Genomic DNA, 23,671 nt, shown 5'->3' with positions numbered 1-23,671 from the left:
ACACTGTTAGAGGTATAAACTCTCGGCCTCAGATCTGTGTGGAGAGGGATAGAGTCAGGGAGGGGAGAGTGTGTATTAAATCAGCAGGTGTATGAGATACAAGTGTCCTTGTGTCTAAAGTCTCTGGTTCTCCCACAGAGAACCTCCATTTGGAGGGGAGAGGTCTAAGTGGGTACTGGTAGAATCTACCATTCATTGCACATGCACCTAGAGCTGTTCCTCTCCCAAATCATGGCAAAGCAAACTCCTTAGGAGGGAAAGAGCCCAGGACTCTCAAACGTCCTGTGGTTTTCTATGAGGGTTAAGAGCCTGGAAAAGTCATGTCACAAAGAGTTTGATCAAGGCTTACTGTGTAAATCAGGATCTGATCACTTTTAAAATGCAAAAAAAATCTGAAAAGCAGGAAAATCAGAGGAGCAGGGCACAAGCAAATCTTGAATCATTCTGCCATTAAGTAGCTTAAATAGGAACGAGGAGTTTAAAACAATACAGTTCCTCTCCCAATATTTCTTCTATCATTTGGGTTTCAGATAAACCAAAATAAAACAGGTGAAAGGACGTATTAGATAAGTTTAAGAAAAAAAAAAGCCAGGCTGCTTTTAAAAACACACACCAGGGCGCCTGGGTGGCTCAGTGGGTTAAAGCCTCTGCCTCCGGCTTGGGTCATGATCTCAGGGTCCTGGGATGGAACCCCACATCGCATCGGGGCTCTCTGCTCAGCAGGGAGCCTGCTTCCTCCTTTCTCTCTCTGGCTGCCTCTCTGCCTACTTGTGATCTCCGTCTGTCAAATAAATAAATAAAATCTTAAAAAAAAATAAAAACACACGTCGTCTGAGAGTTCAGGCAACTGTTTTGTTTTGTTTATACAACAATACTGAAAAATTGTGCTCGTTCTGAGATACTATACTATACTTTCCTTAGTTTTATTTTTTATCTAATTAATTAATTAATTAATTACTGCTGGTTATTGGGCCAGGAGGGCCCAGAGGAGGCAGGCAGCAGCGGTGCTGCTATGGCAACCTCAGACCAAGCTCCAGCTTCTTAAAGCCACTGCCCTTGGAAATGACGTTCCAGCAGACTCTGCACTGCCTCCCAATGTCCGGCTGTGCCTAACCTCCCCACAGAAACGGTTCAGGCAATGATCTCACCCACGCGGTGCACCTGGCAATGGAATTAATCATACCTGCAATGAAGCCTTCCAAGAAATGGTCCTCAGCTTCCTGGGATAGAAATCGGTTACTGTGGAACCTGGCCTCACACTAAGCCCCACCTCCTCTAGCTCGCTGAGGGCCCTTCCCTTCACTGTCCTTCCTCAAGGACCTGCATTATTACTTTATTTGACAGAAAAGAAGCAATTCGTCCATTTGACTCGTGCTACCCTTTCCAGTTCAATTTCTGGTGTTGCTTCCACAACAGATGATCTGGTGTCTTTTCCACTCCTTCACAAGAACAAACCTTGAGACAGAGCCCATTCCTCGTGACAAGTGTCTGGGGAACACACTTTCAATACAGGCAGGTGTTTTCCTCTTCTGTCACACTCTGTCCCTGTCAGCCTGTTTTATTTTTCTTCTTCCCCCCAAGTGCCACCTGGAACCAGACACAAAGCGTTTATGGCACCTGCACTAGAATGAAGTCCCCAAGCAAGGTGGGTCACAGAGGCATCTCCAGCTCAATACGTCTCAAGCAGGACACTTGCTATCTCCCCAGAACTCAGTCCTCTCCCCCAACCCTCTGCAACTCAGTAAATGGCACCACCATTTACTCAGACGCTCTGGTCAAAACTCTCGAAGCTATTCCTGATTCTTCTCCTTTTGTCACTTACTTCATCCATTCGAGGGGCAGGTCCTCTTGGTTGCGGCCTCAGACTATGTTCTGAATCTGCCTGCTTCCCATTGCGACCACAGACACTCTGGTCCAAGCCATGGTGGCCCTTTGCCCTCACCCAAGGCACCATGATCTCTTGCCCAGAGATCTGACTCATAACTAGTGTGTTGACTTTTTTGAGAACAGAAATGTGTTATACGTCTTTGCATCCCTAGAACAGACCCTGCCATGTTGCAGGTGCTTAAATGCTGTTGCAATGACTAGAATAATCTCATACTGAGAAAATGAAACCATGCTCACCTGGATGAGGGCAACAGGGAAGTTTCTAATGCTTGGATTGTATTTATCTCGAGCAGCTAAGGAGACTGAAAAGGACAAGGCGCCACATCATTTTAACCTTTGTGTCTAAGCCAGCCAGCGGAGTCTATACTACTAGTACATTTTCTGGTCTCTGATCCAGTATTGTACTTTTTAGCAAAACGGAACAGAGTATCAGTGCATACACAAACCTGTCCTGGACACATATAACCATTCCAATCTATGTATCCATCCTTACGTCCAACTGCAATGTGTCCTTCCTTTCAGAGAAATAATTCTCTGCTTTTGAAAATGCCAAATCTTCTAATCCCTTTGATAAGCTAAAAAGACAGTGCTGTCTCAAATGATAAATAGATGAAAACTAACAATTAACTTCAATTTGCCCGGAATTCGACAGACTGGTTGTCTAGACAGTCCTAATTTATTTGATTATTGTTCAGCATTCATCTTTACTTTAGACAAATGGATTTCATCCGAGTTTGGGAATGCAATTACCCCTTAATTCATGATCCACCCCATTCCTTTACTGAAACTTTAAAAATATACCAAGGGGTGGGGGGTGGGTACGCCTGGGTGGCTCAGTCGGTGAAGTGTCTGCCTTCGGCTCAGGTCACGATCTTGGGGTCCTGAGATCGAGCCCCACATCAGGCTCCCTGCTCAGTGGGGAATCTGCTTCTCCCTCTCCATCTGCCCCCTCATCTCACTCATGTTCTCTTCTCCCTTAAATATATAATTTTTTAAAAAATACACCAAGGGCCCTCCACACTGCTGTCCCTAGATTCTGCACACTAAGATGCACTTTGGTTTAAAGTGATAGTTTCAAAAATATTTTATGGGAATAAACATCCTCAAGATGTTCAGGGGAGAAGTATCAATGTTCATGGATGTTGCAACATACCTCATTTCTCCCTCTGGGAAATGTGTGGCACATGGTGGCATAATAAAGGGCCCTAATAAGTCCTGCAGTGAAGAGACCCAGTCAACTCAGTATTTCTCCACCTTCTGCCTTTTTATTTATTTATTTATTTTAAATTGATTTCTTTTTTTTTTTTGAAGATTTTTATTTATGTATTTGACAGACAGAGCTCACAAGTAGGCAGAGAGGCAGGCAGAGAGCCCAATGCGGGGCTTGATCCCAGGACCCTGAGATCATGACCTGAGCAGAAGGCAGAGGCTTTAAACCACTGAGCCATCCAGGTGCTCCAACCTTCTGCCTTTTTAAAAACACTACTCCTCGAAACACACTTTGGGAAAGCTCTTTTCATCTCTTATAAAGTATCCAAATATTGATAGTTATAAACTCCCCTGGACAGGGACCCAGGTGAATGATACCTAGAGCACAAGCTAAGGGTTCTGAAGCAAAACTTGAGGGCAGCTACTGCTTATGCTCTGCTGGCTCTCCTAGTTCTTCCTCTTAATTCTTAGAAGTGACATTTTTCTTCAACGTTCACATTCATCAACACCTAGGAATGTGTAGATTGTGTATCACTTATTAAGCTTTTAAAGTTAACTTTCTGTTATTCAGCAACGTGATCTCTAGCCAACAGAATTCTTATATAACTGCACGTTTGGACTCTTGGACTCTACACTCTGAGGACAATAAAAAGTATAGTCAAACATCACCTCTTACCAAAGGTTTAGAAGCAATGTTCCCAAAGCAGGAAAACAGAAATTTTGCTCCCGGTGTGCAGTAAGCACACGATCAACAGATTATTTATCAAATGAATGGATGAATGAGTGAATGAATGAGCAAACACGGACAGGTGTGCAAGAAACATTCTGGAATTTGGGGCGCCTGGGTGGCTTCTTGGGTTAAAGCCTCTGCCTTCGGCTCAGCTCATGATCTCAGGGTCCTGGGATCGGGCCCCACGTCGGGCTCTCCGCTTGGCGGGGAGCCTGCTTCCCACCCCCCCTCTCTGCCTGCCTCTCTGCCTACTTGTGTTCTCTCTCTGTCAAATAAATAAATAAAATCTTAAAAAAAAAAAAAAGAAAAAAAAAAGAAAAATTCTGGAATTTAAGCCACGGCTCAAAGAAAACCCATTTAACCTGGAAATGGTCACCTTAAACGTCATCTTGATGTGTCAACTATACCTCAATTAAAAAAAAATTTCTAATTTTAAAAACAAAATAAATGACTTACCAGTAAGAAAAAAGAAGACAAGAAAAAAAAAAAAAGAAAAAGTTGTTTTTATTGCATTTCAGAAATTCACTCAAAACCCACAACACTTCTGTCAAGTCTTACTTCCTCTAAGAAATCCTACCCTTGTCTGTCATTTCCTGCTTCCCTTGTCTGTCCCACCACTGACCTCCTGAACCAACCTCAGACGCCAACAGCATTTCAGATTTCTAGTTGGAATGGCACAGAAAGTTCCTGGGCATCACCTGGTCAGTGGAGAGACAAGTGGACTCTCAGATAAACTGGAGAATTTCACTCTTCTACTGAATTTTGTCAAATGCTCCCAATGACCAAGGAGCATAGGCTATCACGAATGCATGTTAAAGGGATGTCTGGGTGGCTCAGTGGGTTAAAGCCTCTGTCTTCAGCTCAGGTCATGATCCCAGAGTCCTGGGATCGAGCCCTGCATCAGGCTCTCTGCTCAGTAGGGAGGCTGTTTCCTCCCCTCTCTCTCTGCCTGTCTCTTCACCTACTTGTGATCTCTGTCAAATAAATAAATAAAATCTTTAAAAAAAACCAACTGCATGTTAAATAACAAATATATATTTAATATTAGTGGCTTAATTTCAATACCTAAAATCTGTAAATACCAATCTTGGAAAACTATTTTCCAAAAAAAACCACATCAACCACCATAGCCTTCCATTTTCTTCACCTGTGTTGTCTCTCCACATTCAATTTTTCCAAAACATGTCTGGTTCACTGCTTAACTTATCATGGACTTAATATAGGAGACACATATGCCTTATTTTTCAGCCTAGATGTCTTGACTGTTTTTAATCATTGTCTATTTACACAGTCATTACTTGTAACTCTCTAATGACTTAGTCAATCCTTTGAATTTTCATTTTTCCACTACTTCTGCGAACTCTCAGTCTCAGCCCCAAATAGTTACACTACAGGGACAGTGATGCTGAAGACGTTTCCATAACAACTGATGTTGGCCTGGGGCAGGAGGAAAAAGTCTATGAGTAAAAACTCATATTTTTTGGTGTAAAATTTCTTTTTTTAAAGATTTTATTTATTTATTTGACAGACAGAGATCACAAGCAGGCAGAAGCAGACAGAGAGAGGTCGGGGGGAAGCAAGCTCCTCACTGAGCAGAGAGCCCAATTCAGGGCTCGATCCCAGGACCCTGAGACCATGACCGGAGGTGAAGGCAGAGGCTCAATCTACCAAGCCACCCAGGCGCCCCATGGTGGAAAGTTTCAATAGCTTTCATCAGATATTCAAAGGGAGACAGGATCCAAAATGTTAAGAACCACTGATGGAAACTAGTCAAACAACTGCTCCTCATGATCCTAAACACACCAGGTATGGACCTTTCAAAAAGGAAATAAATTCTTCATATGAAAGTCATTTGACCTTAATAGGGTGTCCCATATTTTTAAGTAAAAATGTTCGTGCAGCAGTAACAGGCCATGTAACATATTCTAAAACATAAATTACTGTGCAACAATAGTTATCACTGTGTTTTAGAGCATCAAGCATCAAAGTAGAGCAAAAATAAAGTTTACTGCAGTTCTAGGGACGGGCCTACGGGGCAAGCCCAGCGAGGCAGGGTAAAGAAGCAGCACTGCCCTGATGGTCAACGTTTTAGGGGTCCAAAGTCAAGAATTTTTTGGCATTTGGTAATTTACTTGATCCCTTGGAGCCTCTGTGTTGGTCCCTGTAAGGGCTTACAGGCTGTAATTCTGTGACCTTTGAACATGGTTAATATGTAATAAATCCAACTCTCAAAGCTTATCATCTGATGTTTACGTTCTTATTGACACTTTTACCGAATCAATGATTAATTATTGCTATAAAGTGGAGGTTTGTTTACTTTGGCTTAGCAACAACTACAAAAGGGTTTTGAAACTAAGGCTCAGAGAAGTCATGGAGAAGGTGTGAATGAGTATGTGTAAGAGAGCTCCAGACTCGGATTTAATTAAGTTAGTGTAGGATGTCAGTGTGAGAGATCATGCAAACTGTTTCCAGAATACAACATGGAGGGAAAAATGTGTAGAGGAGGATATTCAAAAGAGAAAGCTGAAGAGACAGACAGTAGGACGACTACTAATTACTAAAAGAGATGCTGGAAGATACATTACATATAACATAGTCCAACTTAATCCAACCTCTAATTGTATAGATAACAAAACCCACAGCTAAAAGATTTTACACTGCCCTGGGGGCACCTAGCTGGCATAGTCAGTAGAGTGTGCAACTCTTGATCTCAGGACCGTGAGTTTGAGCTCCACATTGGGTATAGAGATGACTTAAAAAATTGTTTTAAAATGTGGAAAAAAAAAAGATTTTAAGCTGCCCTAATTCATAATGCCAACATAATAAGGAACAGATCATCCAGAAGAAAATACAAATTCCTGGCAAAACTATAAAATATTTTTCACCATAAAGGCAAAGAACAATCCTAACCATCAACTTGACTCAAAGCTTACAATAGCAAAAAATGTAACTAAACTTCTTTTGGCTGATCTTGTGGAGTTCTGATCACTCAAACCTAACATGAGAAGGAGCTGTCATTATGAAATCTACCCAATCTCATACACGCAAGCAGTCTTCAAACAAGTGCTGCCTGGATGTCTGTGCTCTTGCAAAACCCTTGTATGTGATATAAAATGACAACAGGGGCTGCCTGGGTGACTCAGTCAGTTAAGCCTCTGCCTTCGGCTCAGGTCAGGGTCCCAGGGTCCTGGGATCAAGCCCTGCGTTGGGATCCTTGCTCAGCAGGAAGTCTGCTTCTCCCTCTGCCCTTCCCCCTGCTTGTGTAAATAAATAAAAATCTTTAAAAAAAATTTTTTTTTAAACTACAACAGGGGGCGTCCAGGTGGCTCAGTGCGTTAAAGCCTCTGCCTTCAGCTCAGGTTGTGATCTTGGGGTCCTGGGATGTAGCCAAACATCGGACTCTCTGCTCGGCGAGGACCCTGCTTCCCCCTCTCTCTCTGCCTGCTTGTGATCTCTGACATATAAATAAATAAAATCTTAAAAAAAAAAACTACAACAGAACCTCAGTCTTTCTGGGTACACTTGAATCCAAAAACTGGCAAGATTGGTTATATATAGATTAATATGTGTATGTCATACCTGCACAAAGACTGTATGACCCATAGTCTCCAATAACAAACTCCCACCTTTCAACTTCTCAATCATGGGTCTCTGTGACGTAATTACGCTAATTACACTGTACTTAGATCTATTGTTAAATGCATTTTTCACATTAGCTGAGGACTGTGTGTCAAGTCAAGCCAATTAGTACTGGCTACATGTGAAAACGGCCCATTAAATGTTAGCTAAACCCCACATCTCATTCAACCATGAAGATTTCAAAAAAATCAGAACCCAAATATTCTAGCATTCTTTGTTCAACATCAAAAAAGTTCCTAAAGTGAAAGGATGCTAATTTAAGAAAAAAACACAAAACAGAGGCAAAGACGTGTCCTAAAAGGCAGAATATTAGTGCCCCATCTGCACTGAACCTCAGAGTATCTGAATAACTATGGTGCCGCAAAAAAACAGCATTTGTAAATGTTTTTTGTAATCACTACCAAACCACAACCATCTGTTGCCAAGTTCTGAGTTAAAATGCCAAAAATGCTCTCAGCAAAAAGGATTCTTCAGGGTGATGCATTTCAGCAAAAAGGGAAATTGCGGTATGTTGTGGACTCCGTTGTCAGAATTCAGAGGATTAGTCAACCTTCTTGCAAAACAGCTTTTCTGTCTCAGAGGATGAAAAGGATTCAATCTCCGCTGACTTTATACAGTCCCGACTTCTGGGTGGCTAGTGTGCTCAATTCTTTAAGCAGAATTCGGCTCATGGATAAAAATATGGGGGAGGTCCTCTACTTAAACACTAGTTGGAAATAATCTCTTTCCATGTGACACTTCAAAATTTCCAAAACCGTGGAAAAACTCTTCCACTAAGTGTTTTCACTTAAAAACTTATCTTTCAAGGTCCCAGCACTTGTTCATACTCATGACAATAATGTTTCTTCCACTGTTCTAATGTCGATTATTCTCTTACTTGATTCCTTCTTGCACAAGGATGAGGCACCTTATGGGCAGGGAAACTACTTACTCATCATCAGACCTTTTCTCCCGAGATTTAGCCACTGCCTGGCATAAGGCAGAGGCTCCCAAAGGGCTTCAATGAGTCCAGGCAGCAGAGCCATCTCTGCTCATAATAAGTTGCTCTGAGGAGCAGAGCTTTCCCCTTCCCTAGATGTGTTCAAAGCTACAGCCAGATCATCACCAAGGACATGCCGCAGAGACGATTGAAATCTTAGGTGAATGGACCGGACTGCCTGGCAAAAACCCCTTGGGCCCAAAGACTCTGAAGTACACATTGACCCCTGGAGGTGGGCTTTTTTCCCCCTTTTCTTTTTCTCCCCCTACAGACAGCCAATTCAGAAATTCTAGGTTCGGGGCAGATTTTAAAATCGTATGCCACTGGGTTTCTGTCATTTGTTGTATCTGTGTCAGCTCCTGCCTAAGAACTAGCATCAACGGTCAATGACTAAATTGCTATAGTTAAAATAACATCAAGAAATAGACACAGAAAATAAGTGTGCATTGTTAGACACAGATGACAAACACTAACAGGGAAAAATCAAGGCCAGCCAGAGTGATTAAGGAAAGGGTCTTTAGGGGCAGCTGGGTGGCTCAGATGGTGAGGTGTCTGCCTTTGGCTCAGGTTATGGTCTCAGGGTCCTGGGATTGAGCCCTGTGTTGGGCTCCCTGCTCAGCAGGAAGTCTGCTTCTCCCTCTGTTTTCCTTCTCCCCCCACTCCCCCCATTCCAGCTTGTGTGTGTACGCTTACTCTCTCTCTCAAATGAATAAATAAAATCTTTTTTTAAAAAAAGGGTCATTAATCAGATGTTGAAGAATGAATAAAATGTAAACGGTCAGAGAGAAACACTCCCATGTTAAGAAAGACAAAAACAAGGAAGCGGTGAAGGGACAAAATAAACATGGTGTAGCACTGTTGACAAGACAGCAGTGTGCCTCCATGTTGGGGGCAGTGGGGGATGTTAGTTGTCTAACTAAGTGGGCTTGACAACTGAGCGTATGGAGGGAAGCTTGAGGGGCTGGTAATAGACCACTGAAGGAAAGTCTTGAGCAGAAGAGCAAGATGATGAAGGAAGTGTTTAAAAATTCAAGTCTGGGGACGCCTGGGTGGCTCAGTGGGTTAAGCCGCTGCCTTCGGCTCAGGTCATGATCCCAGGGTCCTGGGATCAAGCCCCATATCGGGCTCTCTGCTCAGCAGGGAGCCTGCTTCTCCCTCTCTCTCTGCCTGCCTCTCTGCCTACTTGTAATCTGTGTCTGTCAAATAAATAAATAAAACCTTAAAAAAATTCAAGTCTGGTTATGGAATGAGTAAGTCATGGGGATGAAAGGTACAGCATATATGAAAGGGAATATAATCAATATAGTACCGTACTACAGTGTAATGGTACACATGGTAACTACACTTCTGGTGAGCCTAGAATAACATATAGACTTAACAAATCTCTATGTTGTATATCTGAAACGAATGTAACATTATGTGTCAACTATGCCCAAATTGAAAAAAAAATATCAACTCTGGGAGAACACTGCAGGATGGACATGAAGGGAGAGCCCAAAGTAAAGGGTAGCCATTGGAAAGATGGTCATAACCTGATGAGCCAAAGGGGTCCAGAGTCTATCCTGGGGATGGGGGAGTCACTGGGTATGGAGAAGAGGAAAAGCCCAAACAAGGAATTAGAAGGATCTGTTGGCTGGGTGTAAAGGATTATGGTGCCAAGAACAGAGCCAAGGCAGTGAGGAAGAAAAGCTGGGTTGGAGGTCAAGGAGGCTTTTGGACATGCTGAATATGAAGCAAGAACAGGACATTAAAGGGTGAAATACCCAGGAGCAGATAATAGGATCTCAGAGAAAGAAATGGATCCAAACTAGAGACTTAAGAGCTTTCTATAGATAAGGGAAATCCCAAGTCCTAGAATGAGTAAGAAAGGGGAAAAGTGCATAAGAACACAACAGTGATCAACAGCTGAACCTCAAGCCATTTCAAAACTGGAAGTTCACAAAAATATGGGCGCAATGAAAGGAACAGTAAAGGGGCAATCAGTGTGGAATAAAAAATTCAGGATCCAAGTGTCACAGAATGAAAGGAGTTTCAAGAAGGACTTGATGATAGATGATGGATGACAAGTAAGGGCAAAGCATATACCATATGCCATTATATTACTTACAAATGAGCATGGGGGTCTCCCTTCTCCACTACTGACACAGTATATACAATTATGTAATTGATGAGTGGACAATAAAAGGGGGCTTATGGCTATAAGACGTGCTCTGTTTTTTTTTTTTTGAAGATTTATTTATTTTGGAGAGAGCATGCATGCACATGCATGATTGGAAGAGGGGAAGACAGAAGGAAACTTCAAGCAGACTCCCCACTGAGTATGGAGTCCCACACAGAACCTGATCTCAGCACCCATAAGATCATGACCTGTGCCACCAAGAGTCGGATGCTTAACCCACTGGGCTACCCAGGCATCCCTGTTTTAAGGTTTGTTTGTTTTTTGTTTTTGTTTTTGTTTTGTTTTGTTTTTTTAATGATGAGAGAGCTATATTAAGATGCTTCCACTCTTGGGTGCCTGGGTGGCTCAGTCAATTAAGCATCTGGCTTCAGCTCAGGTCACGATCCCAGGGTCTTGGGATCAAGCGCCACAGCCCCTTCTTCTCCTTCTTCTGCTCCCCCCCAACTTGTGCTCTTTGTCAATTAAATAAATAATCTTTAAAACTGATATTGAAAAAAGATGCTGCCATTCTTTATAGAGCCAAGATAGTTATCAAAAATGAAAGATAATTCTGTTACTATGGATTGATTTTGAGGAATGTCATTTGGAATTTGTACTCTTCTGTGAGCTACATTGTTATAAAGTAATGACACTGAAGATGCTGAGAATTGGCCATATATTATAAGTGTGTGGGTAGCATATTAAGGTGTTCAAGTTGTGATGGAAGTTTTAAGAAATATCCCAAAGCATTTAAAACTGATACAGGGATTAAGTCGCTCACGGGACTCTTCTAAGCACAGGCAAAAATGATGTGTTTCTGAGATGGGGTTCTCAAGAACCCCTTAAGCAATAACGCTTCTCGCCTGCTTATGAAATATCCAGTCTGTGTGCAGGGTTCAGCCTGAGCCAGACTTGCATCTACTTTTAATTTTAGCTGTGAACCATCCTGGGAAAGCACCACAGCCAGAATCCAATGTTTCTGGTCAGTTTTGGTGTTAAAGCCACTCCAATTGAGTGATGAGAGATGATACTAGAGGAAGCTCCCTGGTTTTCCACTGTCACTAAGGGACTGGAAGCTGATTGCTAGAATAGGTGTGTGAAATACTGTGCAATAAAGTCCCTCTGCTTTTCCTCACATGAAACAAATGAATAATGAATAATGATCAGAGACAGATCCAGGTTTTGAGGGGCCTGAAGCTTACATGATTTGGGTGCCCTCTTAAAGAAAAAAGAATTCAAGGTTACCAATACAAGACACAGTCTGAAGCTATTTATTCAGAATGAGGAGCAGAAGGCACCTGCAGCTTAAAGGCCATAAAGCAGGACGGTCACCGGCTCCACAATAAATCCACCTTGGCTCATGACCAATTATTAGGAATAAGATTTGGAAAGGGAGACACAACAGGTAATTGCGCAGAGGGAAAAGACAAGACAAAAACGCTCCTTAAGGAATACGGGAGCATAAAACAAGAAAAACAAAGATAAAATTCCAGAAAGAACCCCAAATTGTGAAGTGTGGATAATGGAGATGGGGGAAGAGAAAGAACTAATCACTTCATAGACCACACAATCAGAACATTTATTTCAACAATCACATTGCTTCTAGGAGGCATGCATGGGAGGACTAGGTTTTTGGGAAACACCAGTTCTCTTCACTGCACGCACTTGGCAAGTGTTTGTTCAATGGATGAATGGAAACAAGAGAAATGTACTTCTTTTTCTTACTCTCCACCATGCTCTGCTTGCCTCTGATGTTCCAACATACATGCATGTTTTTGTGGGCACTGGCTAGAGTGTCAAAGCAACAGCTTGGGCCAACCTCTCCTCTGGAGATTCAGACTGTTGATCCTCAAGAGACCAAGTCAAGCTATCTCCACTCAAAATTGATTTTTAAGCATGCTCAGAGTCTCCCCCTCCTCAGATGATGCACACAAATGGCTACTGTGGGCCATTCTACTTAATTCCCTTCCACCTTCTTTCTGGCTCTTTCTAAATCAGATCCTGCAGGTATATTTCAGAAATTAGTGGGAATCTGGGCAGATTCATGCGGGACTCTAGCTAGGGCTGAACTGAAACACAATGCCTGAATTTCCAATTTTAGCAATTATGACAGCCGAAGTGACAACTGAATATATCAGTCATGATGAGGTTTCCAGGAAGATACAGGCAAGCCTTATGCACTTGGTCAGCTGCAAACCTAGGACAGGACCAGGGGAACCCAGGCTCCCCAGCTCCACACAGGACAGGATTCGGTCACTGGGAGCTGTTATGAAAGGACACAACAGGGAATGACCAGCTACAGGCCTCTGCTTCACAAAGGGATTCCCTTTGGGCAACACATGCCCTACACCTTCCTGCAAGTTCTAAAAAAACAGCCGGAGTAGGTTAAAACTAAGAGCCCATCTTCTCTCCTCTAAAACAAAATAAAAAAACAACGAACACGTTTTACTAAACGATTTTTCCTTCTTCACTTACCAAATTTTCTAAGGAAAAGATCTTGGAGAAGAGCAGAACCAGAATAACACTCTTACTACTTCAATACTACAAAAATCCCAACACTGATGTTCTGTTTAGGGCAAAGGACGTGAAATAAGTGAGGCAAAGCAGCCACCTCAGGGATTAGAAGTGAAGGTCTTAAATGGAAAAAAAAAATCATTCAGCCCTTTACTGGCTAAGTGGTTCAACTGCTGGAAAGTAATTGAAAGTCTCCAGACCTCAGTTACTTGGTTTTGTAAAATGGGGGCGAGTACCCCTCTCACAGGACTGCTGAGGATTGAGGAAATGCTAGTCAAGTACCGAATATAACTGCACAGCGAGTGCTATTTAAATGCTAGTATTTAATAGTAGCAGTAAAATTATTGTTCTGCCTCCCCCAGTTCACACTACGGGCAAATCTGGCCCAACCCCCACTCTCGCCTCGCAGGATCCGGGCCCGGGCACTGTTGCATTGTTGCACTCCAGCAAGCAAAAGAGACCCCCGCCCACCCCATATGCTGCTGCGCTACTGGAAGCCCCCCACCCCGGGCCGTCCAGGGGCCCTCAGGTTGCCACTACGGTCCATACTGACCTGAGATGCCGCCTCCTATCACGACTACGTCGAACATGTGGCCCGCGATACTCGACTTCTCCTCACTCTCCATGCTCTGGCTGAGACTCTCCCGGGGCGTAGGTATAGGAGTGGAGCGGGCCAAGGGCGGGGCGGGCCCTTCTACCCACTCTCTGGGGGAGTCCGGGGGCGGAGCCGATTCTTCCACCGACACTCGGGCAGAGCCCGGCACTGAGGGCGGAGCAGCCCCTCGCACCGCTCGGTCAGGGGACCCCGGGGGCGGAGCCGATCCTTCCGCGGATGTTCGGGGGGCACCTGGCACTGAGGGCAGGGTGGACCCTTGTGCCGACCCTCGGGAGGCGTTCCTGGGCGTAAGAAGTCCTCGTACCGAATCCCAGGGGGAGCCGGGCACGGAGGGCTGGGTGGACCCTTGTGCCGACCCTCCGGGGTTGTTTCTGGGTGTAAGAGGTCCTTGTACCGAAACCCGGGGGGAGCCGGGCACGGAGGGCTGGGTGGACCCTTGTGCCGACCCTCGGGAGGTGTTCCTGGGCGTAAGGGGTCCTTGTACCGAATCCCGGGGGGAGCCGGGCATGGAGGGCTGGGTGGACCCTTGTGCCGACCCTCGGGAGGCGTTGCTGGGCGTAAGAGGTCCTTGTACCGAATCCCGGGGGGAGCCGGGCACCGAGGGCGGGGTGGACTCGGAGAGCTGGGCGGATCCTTGCTGCAGAGCCGGGAGGGAGCTGAGCTTGGAGGGCGGGGCGGACCCTTGCAGCGACACTCGAGAGGAGTCCAAGAGCGGGGCAGATCCCGGCAGTGAACTCCGCGGGGTACTGAGCACTGAGGGCGGGGGCGACCCTTGCACCGACACTCGGGAAGACTCCGAGAGCATAACAGATGCGTCTACTGACAGTCGGGAAGAGCCGGGTCCTGAGAACTGATAGGATCCTTGCAGTGACACTAGCGGGGAGTTATTGGGTACGGGAGGCCCCTGCACCGAACTCCAAGAGGAGCCGATCACTGAGGGCGGGGCAAGCCCGAGTGCTGACACCTCGGGAGTGTTATTGGGTGTAAGAGGTTCTGGAATTGGTAACCTGAGGAAGCCAGGCGAGAAGGGCAAGACAAACCCTTGCCCTGATTCTTGGATAGAGGTCGTGGATGTAGGACGTCCTGGTACTGATTCTCGGGAATAGACGAACACTGCGGGCGGGGTGGACTCAGATATCGACGCTAGAGGGGGAACTGAGAGCGAGGCAGGTCTTTGTACCGGTACCCGGGGGTGGCCTGCGTCAGGGGTGGAAGCTGGCGCGGCCCCATCGGCGGTGCTCTGGCGGGTGGCAGACATGGGGATCTGATGGTTCAGGCCGCGGGCGCCGAAGCCCCCCAGGCCAATCCTAGAGTCTGTGTTGGTCCTGGGGCCGGGAGTGGAGCCGAGTTGGGCTGGCGCGCCGGAGCTCTTCTCGTATCCGGGGTCCGGTATGGAAGCGTTCGACAGGAAGCTGGAAAACGGACTAGAGAAGGTCCGCCACTCAGAACCGCTGCTTGACCCGGAGGCGGAGGATGTGACCGCGCCCAAGTTGGAGTCGGGGTCCGGGATACGGGAAGCTGTGCCCCCGGCTCCAGGCGCGGGCTCCGCCTCGCAGCCCCTCCCGCTGCCACTGACTCTGGAGGCGGCGGAGCTGTGTGAGCTCATGATTCCGGAGCGCGCGGGGCGGGTGACGACGTTCTGCTCCCCGCCCCTCCCCCACGGGCGCGTGCCTCGCCAGCTCCTGGGTCCGGTACCCGCGTGCTCCCGAGGCCGCCCCAGCAGACTGGCCCACTGGGCGGCGGGGGAGCCTAGGGCTAGCTCAGCGCGGCTCCTTCTCTCTCGCCGGCCCCGAAGGGCGGGCGACGCCCCCAAGGGCGCAGTGGCGGCCCCGCGGGGGTTTGAGCCTAGCGCCCTTATTCTCACACCCTGACTAAAAGAAGACTGAGCCAGGTGGGCTAAGGGAAGCGGGTAATTATGACTGTGGGGTCCCGGCGCTGCACGGCACTTGGGTGGGCTCCTTTGTGACGTCACAAGGGGCTGGGTGAGGTCTGCGCAGCCGCGGGCCCCTCCCTAGGGAGGGGGCGGGGTGAGGTGGGAAGCCGTTGGGGCCAACGGGCGGTTATTGATTCTCTGTGGGGTTGTCCAAGCTGAGGTGCTTGACCCCAAACGAAGCAAGTAGGCAAGAAAATTAAGAACTGTAGTATCAGGGGCGCGTGGGTGGCTCAGTCCGTTAAGCTTTTGCCTTTGGTTCAGGTCATGATCCCAGAATCTTGGACTGGAGCCCCCATCAGGCTCCCTGCTCTGTAAGGGAGCCAGCTTCTCCCTCTTACCCTGCTTCCTCATCCCTTAAGCTCGCGCTCTCTCTTAAATAAGTAAATGAAGTCTTTGAAAAAAAAAGAAAAGAAACCAAAAAAATCCCTCAGCTATCTCAGATTAAGTGGGACCTGCACTTTAAAAGTGAAGATCAAGGGCTGGTTAAGGAGCACAAGCAAACAAAACACGTTTCCCCATCCTACCAAAAAGATACTTAGTGAACATATTTTACTGTACAACCAGCCTCATGCTAGTTTTATCCCTTCTTTAAATTACCACTTTAACCGCCTAGAGCTGATTTTGTCATCACTAGAACTCTCAAAACAAATATAACATCTAGAGTAAGTGACGAAAACTCCAGGAAATTAACTAGAATCCATGCCCACCCATAAATATTTCCCCTGCTTCTCCAGTTGTATATCAATCTTGTTAAAGAAACTGTAAGGGAATATAGATATAGTCTTTTTATCCAGTTTTTTTTTTAAGTTTTTTTTTTTAATGCATTTATTTGAGAGAGAGAGAGAAAGCATGTAGGGGGGGGCAGAGGGAGAGGAAGAAGCAGACTCCCCGCTGAGCAGGGAGCCTGATGCTGGACTGGATCCCAGGCCCTTGAGATCATGACTGGAGCTGAAGGTAGACGCTTAACTGACTGAATCACCCAGGTGCCCCTATTTACCCAGTTTTAATAGCTTTTACTTTCTAGAAAAGTAGTTGACACATGACTAAATAAGTATCAAAATTTTTATCTTTTTAGACTCTGAAGCAAAAAAAGAGGAAATAATGGATATAAAGAATTCAGATCTTTCTAATACGATTCGTCCAGCTTTGTCCTTATCCCTGTTGCGTTTATTACTTTTCATTCAAATACTGATTTCGGCGGCGCTTGGGTGGCTCAGTGGGTTAAGCCTCTGCCTTTGGCTCGGGTCGTGGTCCCGGGGTCCTGGGATTGAGCCTTGCGTCGGGCTCCCTGCTCAGTGGGGAGCCTGCTTCCCTTCCTCTCTCTCTGCCTGCCTCTCTGCCTGCTTGTGATCTCTTTTCTGTCAAATAAATGAATAAAATCTTAAAAAAAAACACAAAAAACAAACAAACAAAAAACAAATACTGATTTCGTACTATGTGCTAGGCACAGGGCAAAGTACTGGATGGAGATGTGCAGGTGACACAAGACAGCCTACCGTCTGCTAGAGGAGCTGGTAAAGGAGATGGCAGCCACATGCTTGATGTGTTCACATAAGCTCTGATAAATGTAATGTTGGAAAGGCTGCTAGTGATAAGAAAGTGTTAGGGTGTCTTGATCACTCTGGAGGTTAACTTTGGGGAGGTATGTAAAAACATCCCAAAAAGGGCCTAGGTGGCTCAGATGGTTGAGCGTCTGCCTTCGGGGTCATTATCTCAGGGTCCTGGGATAGTGCCTTATAGGGCCCGTGCTGAGCAGGGAGTCTGCTTCTCCCTCTCTCCCTTTGCCCCTGCCCCCATCCCCAGCTGGTGTTCATGCTCTATCTCTCAAATAAATAAATAAAATCTTAAAAAAATAAAAAGTCCCAGGGGCACCTGGGTGGCTCAGTTGTTAAGTGCCTGCCTTGGGCTCAGGTCTTGATCCCAGGGCCCTTGGATGGAGCCCTGTGATAGGCTCCCTGCTCAGCAGGAAACCCTTTTCTCCCTCTTCCACTCCCCCTGCTTGTATTTCCTCTCTTGCTGTCTCCCTCTCTCTGTGTCAAATACAAAGATAAAATATTAAAAAAAAAAAAAAGAGCCAAAATGAGGGAGCAATGTGGGCAAAGGGCCTGTGGTAGAAAGATACATGGTTCCTTGGTGAAGCTAAAAGCCAGACAGTAGAGCTAAGCAAGGGGAGGAAAGGAGCACAGGAGACAAAACTGCTGAGGTTAGCTGGGCCAAAGGACGCCCCTTGGTCTGTATTCTAAAGCAGTGGAAGCCATTGCAAGGTTTTAAGCAGAGGGTGTTATGACTAGATTGCGTTTTGAAAAAGTCTGTCTGCCTGCTGTGTGAATAATGGGATGAAGGAGACAAGAGTAGATAGATACAGGGAGACCCAAGCTTGGAATTCTTCAAAGAAAGAGGTGATAGTGTCTTGGACTAAGGTGGGTGGTGGCAGCTGGAGAGCTGTGGACATATTAGAGACATTTACATGTAAAATTGACAGGACTTGGTTGTGACTAGAATTTAGAAGATCATGAGCCTATTTTGGACATGTTCTGTTTCAAGTGACTTTGAGACATCCAGATGAAGGTTATAGAGTAGACAATTGAACGTAGAGCCTGGGATGAGAAGCAGGAGTTTGCCTAGAGACAAAAATATGGGAATCTTATTAAATAAATAATGGATGGGTTGGGTGAGTCGAAATATAGGTATTTCTTCTCTTCATTTTATTTGTACTGTATATTTTGTATATCTTTTGTAATAAAAACAATAAAAGTTATTTTAAAATAGATAAAGAAACAATTTTAACATATCCTACAATTATTATTTCCTTCCTTTTGTGACCTTGGGCATATTACTTAACTTCTCTGCATTTATCTCCTCAGATATAAAGTCTCATAAGTCATTGTATCTGTCAGGGATCCGGTAGGAAACAGAAAACTCTAATTAGATCATTTGAAGAAACTGACATAAATATATATGTATATATATATATATTTTTTAAGTTCTTATTTACTTATTTGACAGAGAGAGAGATAACGAGAGAGGGAACACAAGCCAGGGAAGAGGGAGAAGCAAGCTTCCTGCCAAGCAGGGAGCCCGATGTGGGGCTCCATGCAAGGCTCCATGTGGGGCTCGATGGGGTCCTGGGGTCATGACCTGAGCTGAAGGCAAATGCTAAACAACTGAGCCACCCAGGTGCCCCATAAAGGAAATATTTTAAAAGAGATAAGTAAGATGAAGAGAAACCACAGGGAATCAGTCGGTATCCCCAGGCTGGTTAGAGCAAGAAGGCATCATTGTGAAGGGGTAAAGGGAGAGAACAGTTATCAGAACCTGGTTACAGTGGTGTTTGGTAGGGGCTGCCTACACAAGCTGTGGTCTTTAGTTCAGGGAGGTTTACAGCCCACAGGAAACTCACAGAGAGGGAACCAGGAAAAATAATATCCAAAACTTCCTTGCCGGACTTCCCCTGGTCCTTTCCATTGCCCTACCCCAACCAGAAGATAGAAGGCAAGAGATTCTGTTGATGCAGCTCTTACCAATCAAAAGAAACTGGAGAAGAGTGGTGGGTGCACCTGGAAGAGCCAAGGAATCTAACCAGTATCCTTGTAGTGAGGGGACAATGAGCAAACACAAAATACTTAGGCAATTACTCAATACATACATTTTAATTTTTAAAAACTGCATTATATTCATGTCATGTTATCCTCTAACATGAAGCATGTAATACTTTTTAATTTTTAAATATAATGCATAGCTTAGAGATGAATATTTTTGTGCAGAAAGTATCAAACATTTTTTTAGAATTTCCTTGAGATGGAGTCCTAAAACTAAAATTACGGGGTAAGAGAGTAGGAGATTTTCTTTTTTTCTTTTTTTTTTTTTAAAGATTTTATTTATTTATTTGACAGAGAGAGATCACAAGCAGGCAGAGAGGCAGGCAGAGAGAGAGGAGGAAGCAGGCTCCCTGCTGAGCAGAGAGCCCGATTCGGGGCTCGATCCCAGGACCCTGAGATCATGACCTGAGCCGAAGGCTGCGGCTTAACCCACTGAGCCACCCAGGCACCCGAGAGTAGGAGATTTTCTAAAAGTCTTTGATTGAAGTTACCAAATTACTTGCCCAAGATATCATACAAATGTATACTTCATCAACAATGTCTAAGAATGACTATCTAGGGCCCTAGGATCTGAACAAAGCTCTCATTGCTCCTTCAAAAAAAAGACTGTCCAAGTTCTTACTGCCTGCACTCTCACATTAAGCCATTAAGGAAGCTAACTTTTAAACTTTCTTTCCTTCTTTCTTTTTTTTTTTTTTTGAAGATTTTATTTATTTATTTGACAGACAGAGATCAGAAGTAGGCAGAGAGGCAGGCACAGAGAGAGGAGGAAGCCGGCTCCCTGCTGAGCAGAGAGCCCGAGGTGGGGCTCGATCCCAGGACCCTGGGATCATGACCTGAGCTGAAGGCAGAGGCTTTAACCCACTGAGCCACCCAGGTGCCCCCTTTTTAAACTTTCTTAACTTGAAAGGTGAAAAATCAGCATGGCATTGCTATCTGCAACAGCGTTTCTTTGATTACTGATCAAATACTTTTTTCAGATATTTCTTAGCCATTTCAGTTTCTTCTGTTGTGAATGATCAGTTCATGCCTTTATGTAGTTGATTTCTGTAAGTGATTTGTACAGTAAGGTATTACCCCCTCCTTGGTAATTTCACTGCAGATAGTTTATTCCAATTTATATTTTAGTATTGTTTATGGCATTGTAGATAAGCAGAAATTTAAAGTATAGGTGCTTGTATCTACCTTTTGGTAATTTCTCCCATTCCTTTTAAACTTACAGATTTGAAGGATGAATTCTGTTTTCTTTTGTGTTTTGATGGTTGGTTATTTTAGAATTTATTAAATCCTTATCTACTGGGATGTATTTTGTTATGTTATAGAGTGAGGATCTAAATAGATACTCCATCTCAGATTTCAGCGCCAAATAAATAAATAGACACCCTCCACACGCCTAAACAGTTAACTGCTCATAACAAAAGTGTCTATTGAAAAAATCCTTCCAGGGCACCTGGGTGCCTCAGTTGGTTGAACGTCTGCCTTTGGCTCCCATCATGATCCCAGGTCCTGGGATCGAGTCTCACATCTGGTTCCCTGCTTGGTAGGGAGTCTGCTTCTCCTTCTCCCTTTGCTCCTCCCCCGGCATGTGCTCTTTCACTCTCTCTCGTTCTTTGTTTCTCTTGCTCTTTGAAAATGAATAAATTAAATCTTTAAAAAATGAAGAAGAGAAGAAAAATCCTTCCATTTTCCATGGATTTGCTTACATAATATAACATAAACACTAAGATCTGGCTTTGGACCATCTCTTCTGTTATATTTACATGCATATTCTCTCCACATTGCTACCAATGCCACAGTGATTTACTTTTAGCTGCTTTTAGTAGATTTTACCAGACAGAGGGATTAGTCCCTTCCCAATACTCTTCTTTATAAATTATTTATGATGTTCCTATATATTCTTTCTGTTAAGGTATTCCTGTATGTTTAAATGAATTTTAGAATCATTTCATCAATTCAAACTCTCTTGGCTAATTTAATTGAGATGGTGATTATTCCAAAACATTAATCTAGGAAATTTAGATTTCCTAGATTTAACATCTTATTTTTATTTTTATTATTATTATTTTTTAAAGATTTTATTTATTTATTTGACAGAGAAAGAGATCACAAGTAGGCAGAGAGGCAGGCGGCAGGGTGTGTGTGTGGGGGGGAAGCAGGCTCCCTGCTGAGCAGAAAGCTCTATGTGGGGCTCCATCCCAGGACCCTGAAATCAGGACCCAAGCCGAAGGCAGAGGCTTAGCCCACTGAGCCACCCAGGCACCCCATTACTTTTAGTATTGTTTTACGTAAATGCTATGCCCAAGGTAGGGCTTGAACTCACAATCCCTAGCTCAAGAGGCCTATGCTCTACCAACTGAGCCAGCCCGGCCTCCTAACATCTTTTTTAAAAGATGTCTTTATTTCCAGAATATTTATAGGACATGGTTTTATTTATCCCTGAAGTGAAAAAACTTTGTGAGGATAACGTGGATCTGTGTGTGTATGGGTGTATGCATGTGGTATCATAACTCCTTTCAATCTGTGGATTTTTAATTTACAGTTTTAATTAATCTCCATGCTAGGACATTTTCTTCTACTCTGATTTGGATTACTGCATTTGTTCTAAGTGGTTTTTTCCAGAGAAGCACTTATAATTATGTTATTGGAGCATCTTTCTATGTCCTTTATCATTGTCATGTCTCTGTTCTTTTCCTCTGAATTCTGAGACAGCTAATCATATTTATCCTTCGTATTAGTGATTTAATTTTCTACAGTTCTAATTCTTTTCTAAGTGTGTCATTTTATTTTTTTTAGTTTCTACTTACTTATTTTGTTTTTATTTTTTCTACATGCATTTTATTTTTTTAAATTTGCATTTCCTGATTAAAATTTTTTTTTTATTATGTTAGTCAGCATACAGTACATCATTAGTTTTTGGTATAGTGTTCCAATATTCATTGTTTATGTAAAACACCCAGTGAACCATGCAATACCTGCCCTCCTTAATACTCATCACCCGGCCAACCCATCCCCTCACTCACCTCCCCTCTAAGACCCTTTGTTTCTTGGGAGTCCACAGTCTCTCATGCTTCATCTCCCCTTCCGATTTCCCCCCCACTTCCTTTTCCCCTTCCTTCTCCCCATGTCCTCCATGCTATTCCTTATACTCCACAAGTAAGTGAAACCATATGATAATTGACTCTTTCTGCTTGACTTATTTCACTCAGCATTATCTCCTCCAGTCCCATCCATGATGATGCAAGAGCTGGGTATTCTTCTTTCTGATGGCTGTGTAATATTCCATTGTATAATGGACCACATCTTCTGTATCTATTCATCCATTGAAGGGCATCTCTGCTCTTTCCACAGTTTGGCTATTGTGGACATTGCTGCTATGAACATTGGGCTAAACATTGGGGTGCACCAGAGTCCAATGCGGGGTTCAATTCCAGGACCCTGGGATCATGACCCGAGCCGAAGGCAGATGCTTAATGACTGAGCCACCCAGGTGCCCTGAGTGTTTCAACTTATTGTCAAATAATTTAGAAAAAAACATACACTGAAATACTTCTTTTCACTACATCTGTATTTTTGGGGTAAATACCCGGTAGTGCAATTGCAGGGTCAAAAGGTAGTTCTGTTTTTAATATCTTGAGGAATCTCCACAGTGTTTTCCAAAGCGGCTGCACCAAGTTGCATTCCCACCAACAGTGTAAGAAGGTTCCCCTTTCTCCACATCCTCTCCAACACTTGTTGTTTCTTGCCTTGTCAATATTTGCCATTCTAACTAGTATAAGGTGGTATCTCAATGTGGTTTTGATTTGAAACATTTTTTTTTAACTAGGCTCCCCTCCCCATGTGGAGTTTGAACTCACAACCCCAGGATCAAGAGTTCTGTGCTCTACTGACTGAGCCAGCCAGGGGCCCCTCCCCAGTTCCGATTCTATTTTTCTCTGCCTCTACTACAGATATTGACAATGCCATTTCAGTTTAGGATTTTTCTTGACCTTTAAAACTTTATTTCATCCAGATTACTTTTCATTGATGCCACATATATCTCGTTGTATCTTCTCCTTATGACTTCCAAATTTTGTTTCACAATGACTTAGTTTTGTGCAATTTCCGAGGACATCAACCAAGTTTGAAATGCTCTTCTTTGCAGACATGTAGCACAGCCTCGTTCACTGCTAACTCAAACACAAAATGCTACGACCCCTGTGGAGAGGAATTTGGTGACATCTCAGGAAATCACATATACATTCACCCTTGGACCGTGCACTCCTACTTCTAGGAATTTGTCCTAACCATATACCTCAACAAACAGGACTAACATATGCCTGAAGTTATTTACTGTGAACTTATTTTTAATAGCAAAATAATTGAAGCAATTTACATGCCCATCGATGGGAAACTGCTTGCATTAACTTT

At 44.2% G+C, this 23,671-nt stretch overlaps 1 protein-coding gene across 1 annotated transcript in view; it reads right to left on the bottom strand.

Annotated features, from left to right (window-relative positions):
• LOC101673386 (amine oxidase [flavin-containing] A) overlaps positions 1 to 14,990 on the bottom strand; it is a 68,406-nt gene extending 53,416 nt beyond the window's left edge. The window contains exon 1 of the mRNA XM_004754926.3: positions 13,670 to 14,990. Coding sequence (XP_004754983.2) covers positions 13,670 to 14,990 — 1,321 coding nt within the window. The remainder of the gene's footprint in view (positions 1 to 13,669) is intronic.
• Positions 14,991 to 23,671: the final 8,681 nt, after the last annotated feature.

The sequence above is a fragment of the Mustela putorius genome, unplaced genomic scaffold (assembly GCF_011764305.1).
Source record: "Mustela putorius furo isolate JIRA1106 unplaced genomic scaffold, ASM1176430v1.1 tig00003836_pilon_pilon_pilon, whole genome shotgun sequence".
NCBI classification, from domain to species: domain Eukaryota; kingdom Metazoa; phylum Chordata; class Mammalia; order Carnivora; family Mustelidae; genus Mustela; species Mustela putorius.
The sequence above is the reverse complement of the archived record's forward strand: the minus strand, read 5'-3'. Positions and strand labels throughout refer to the sequence as shown.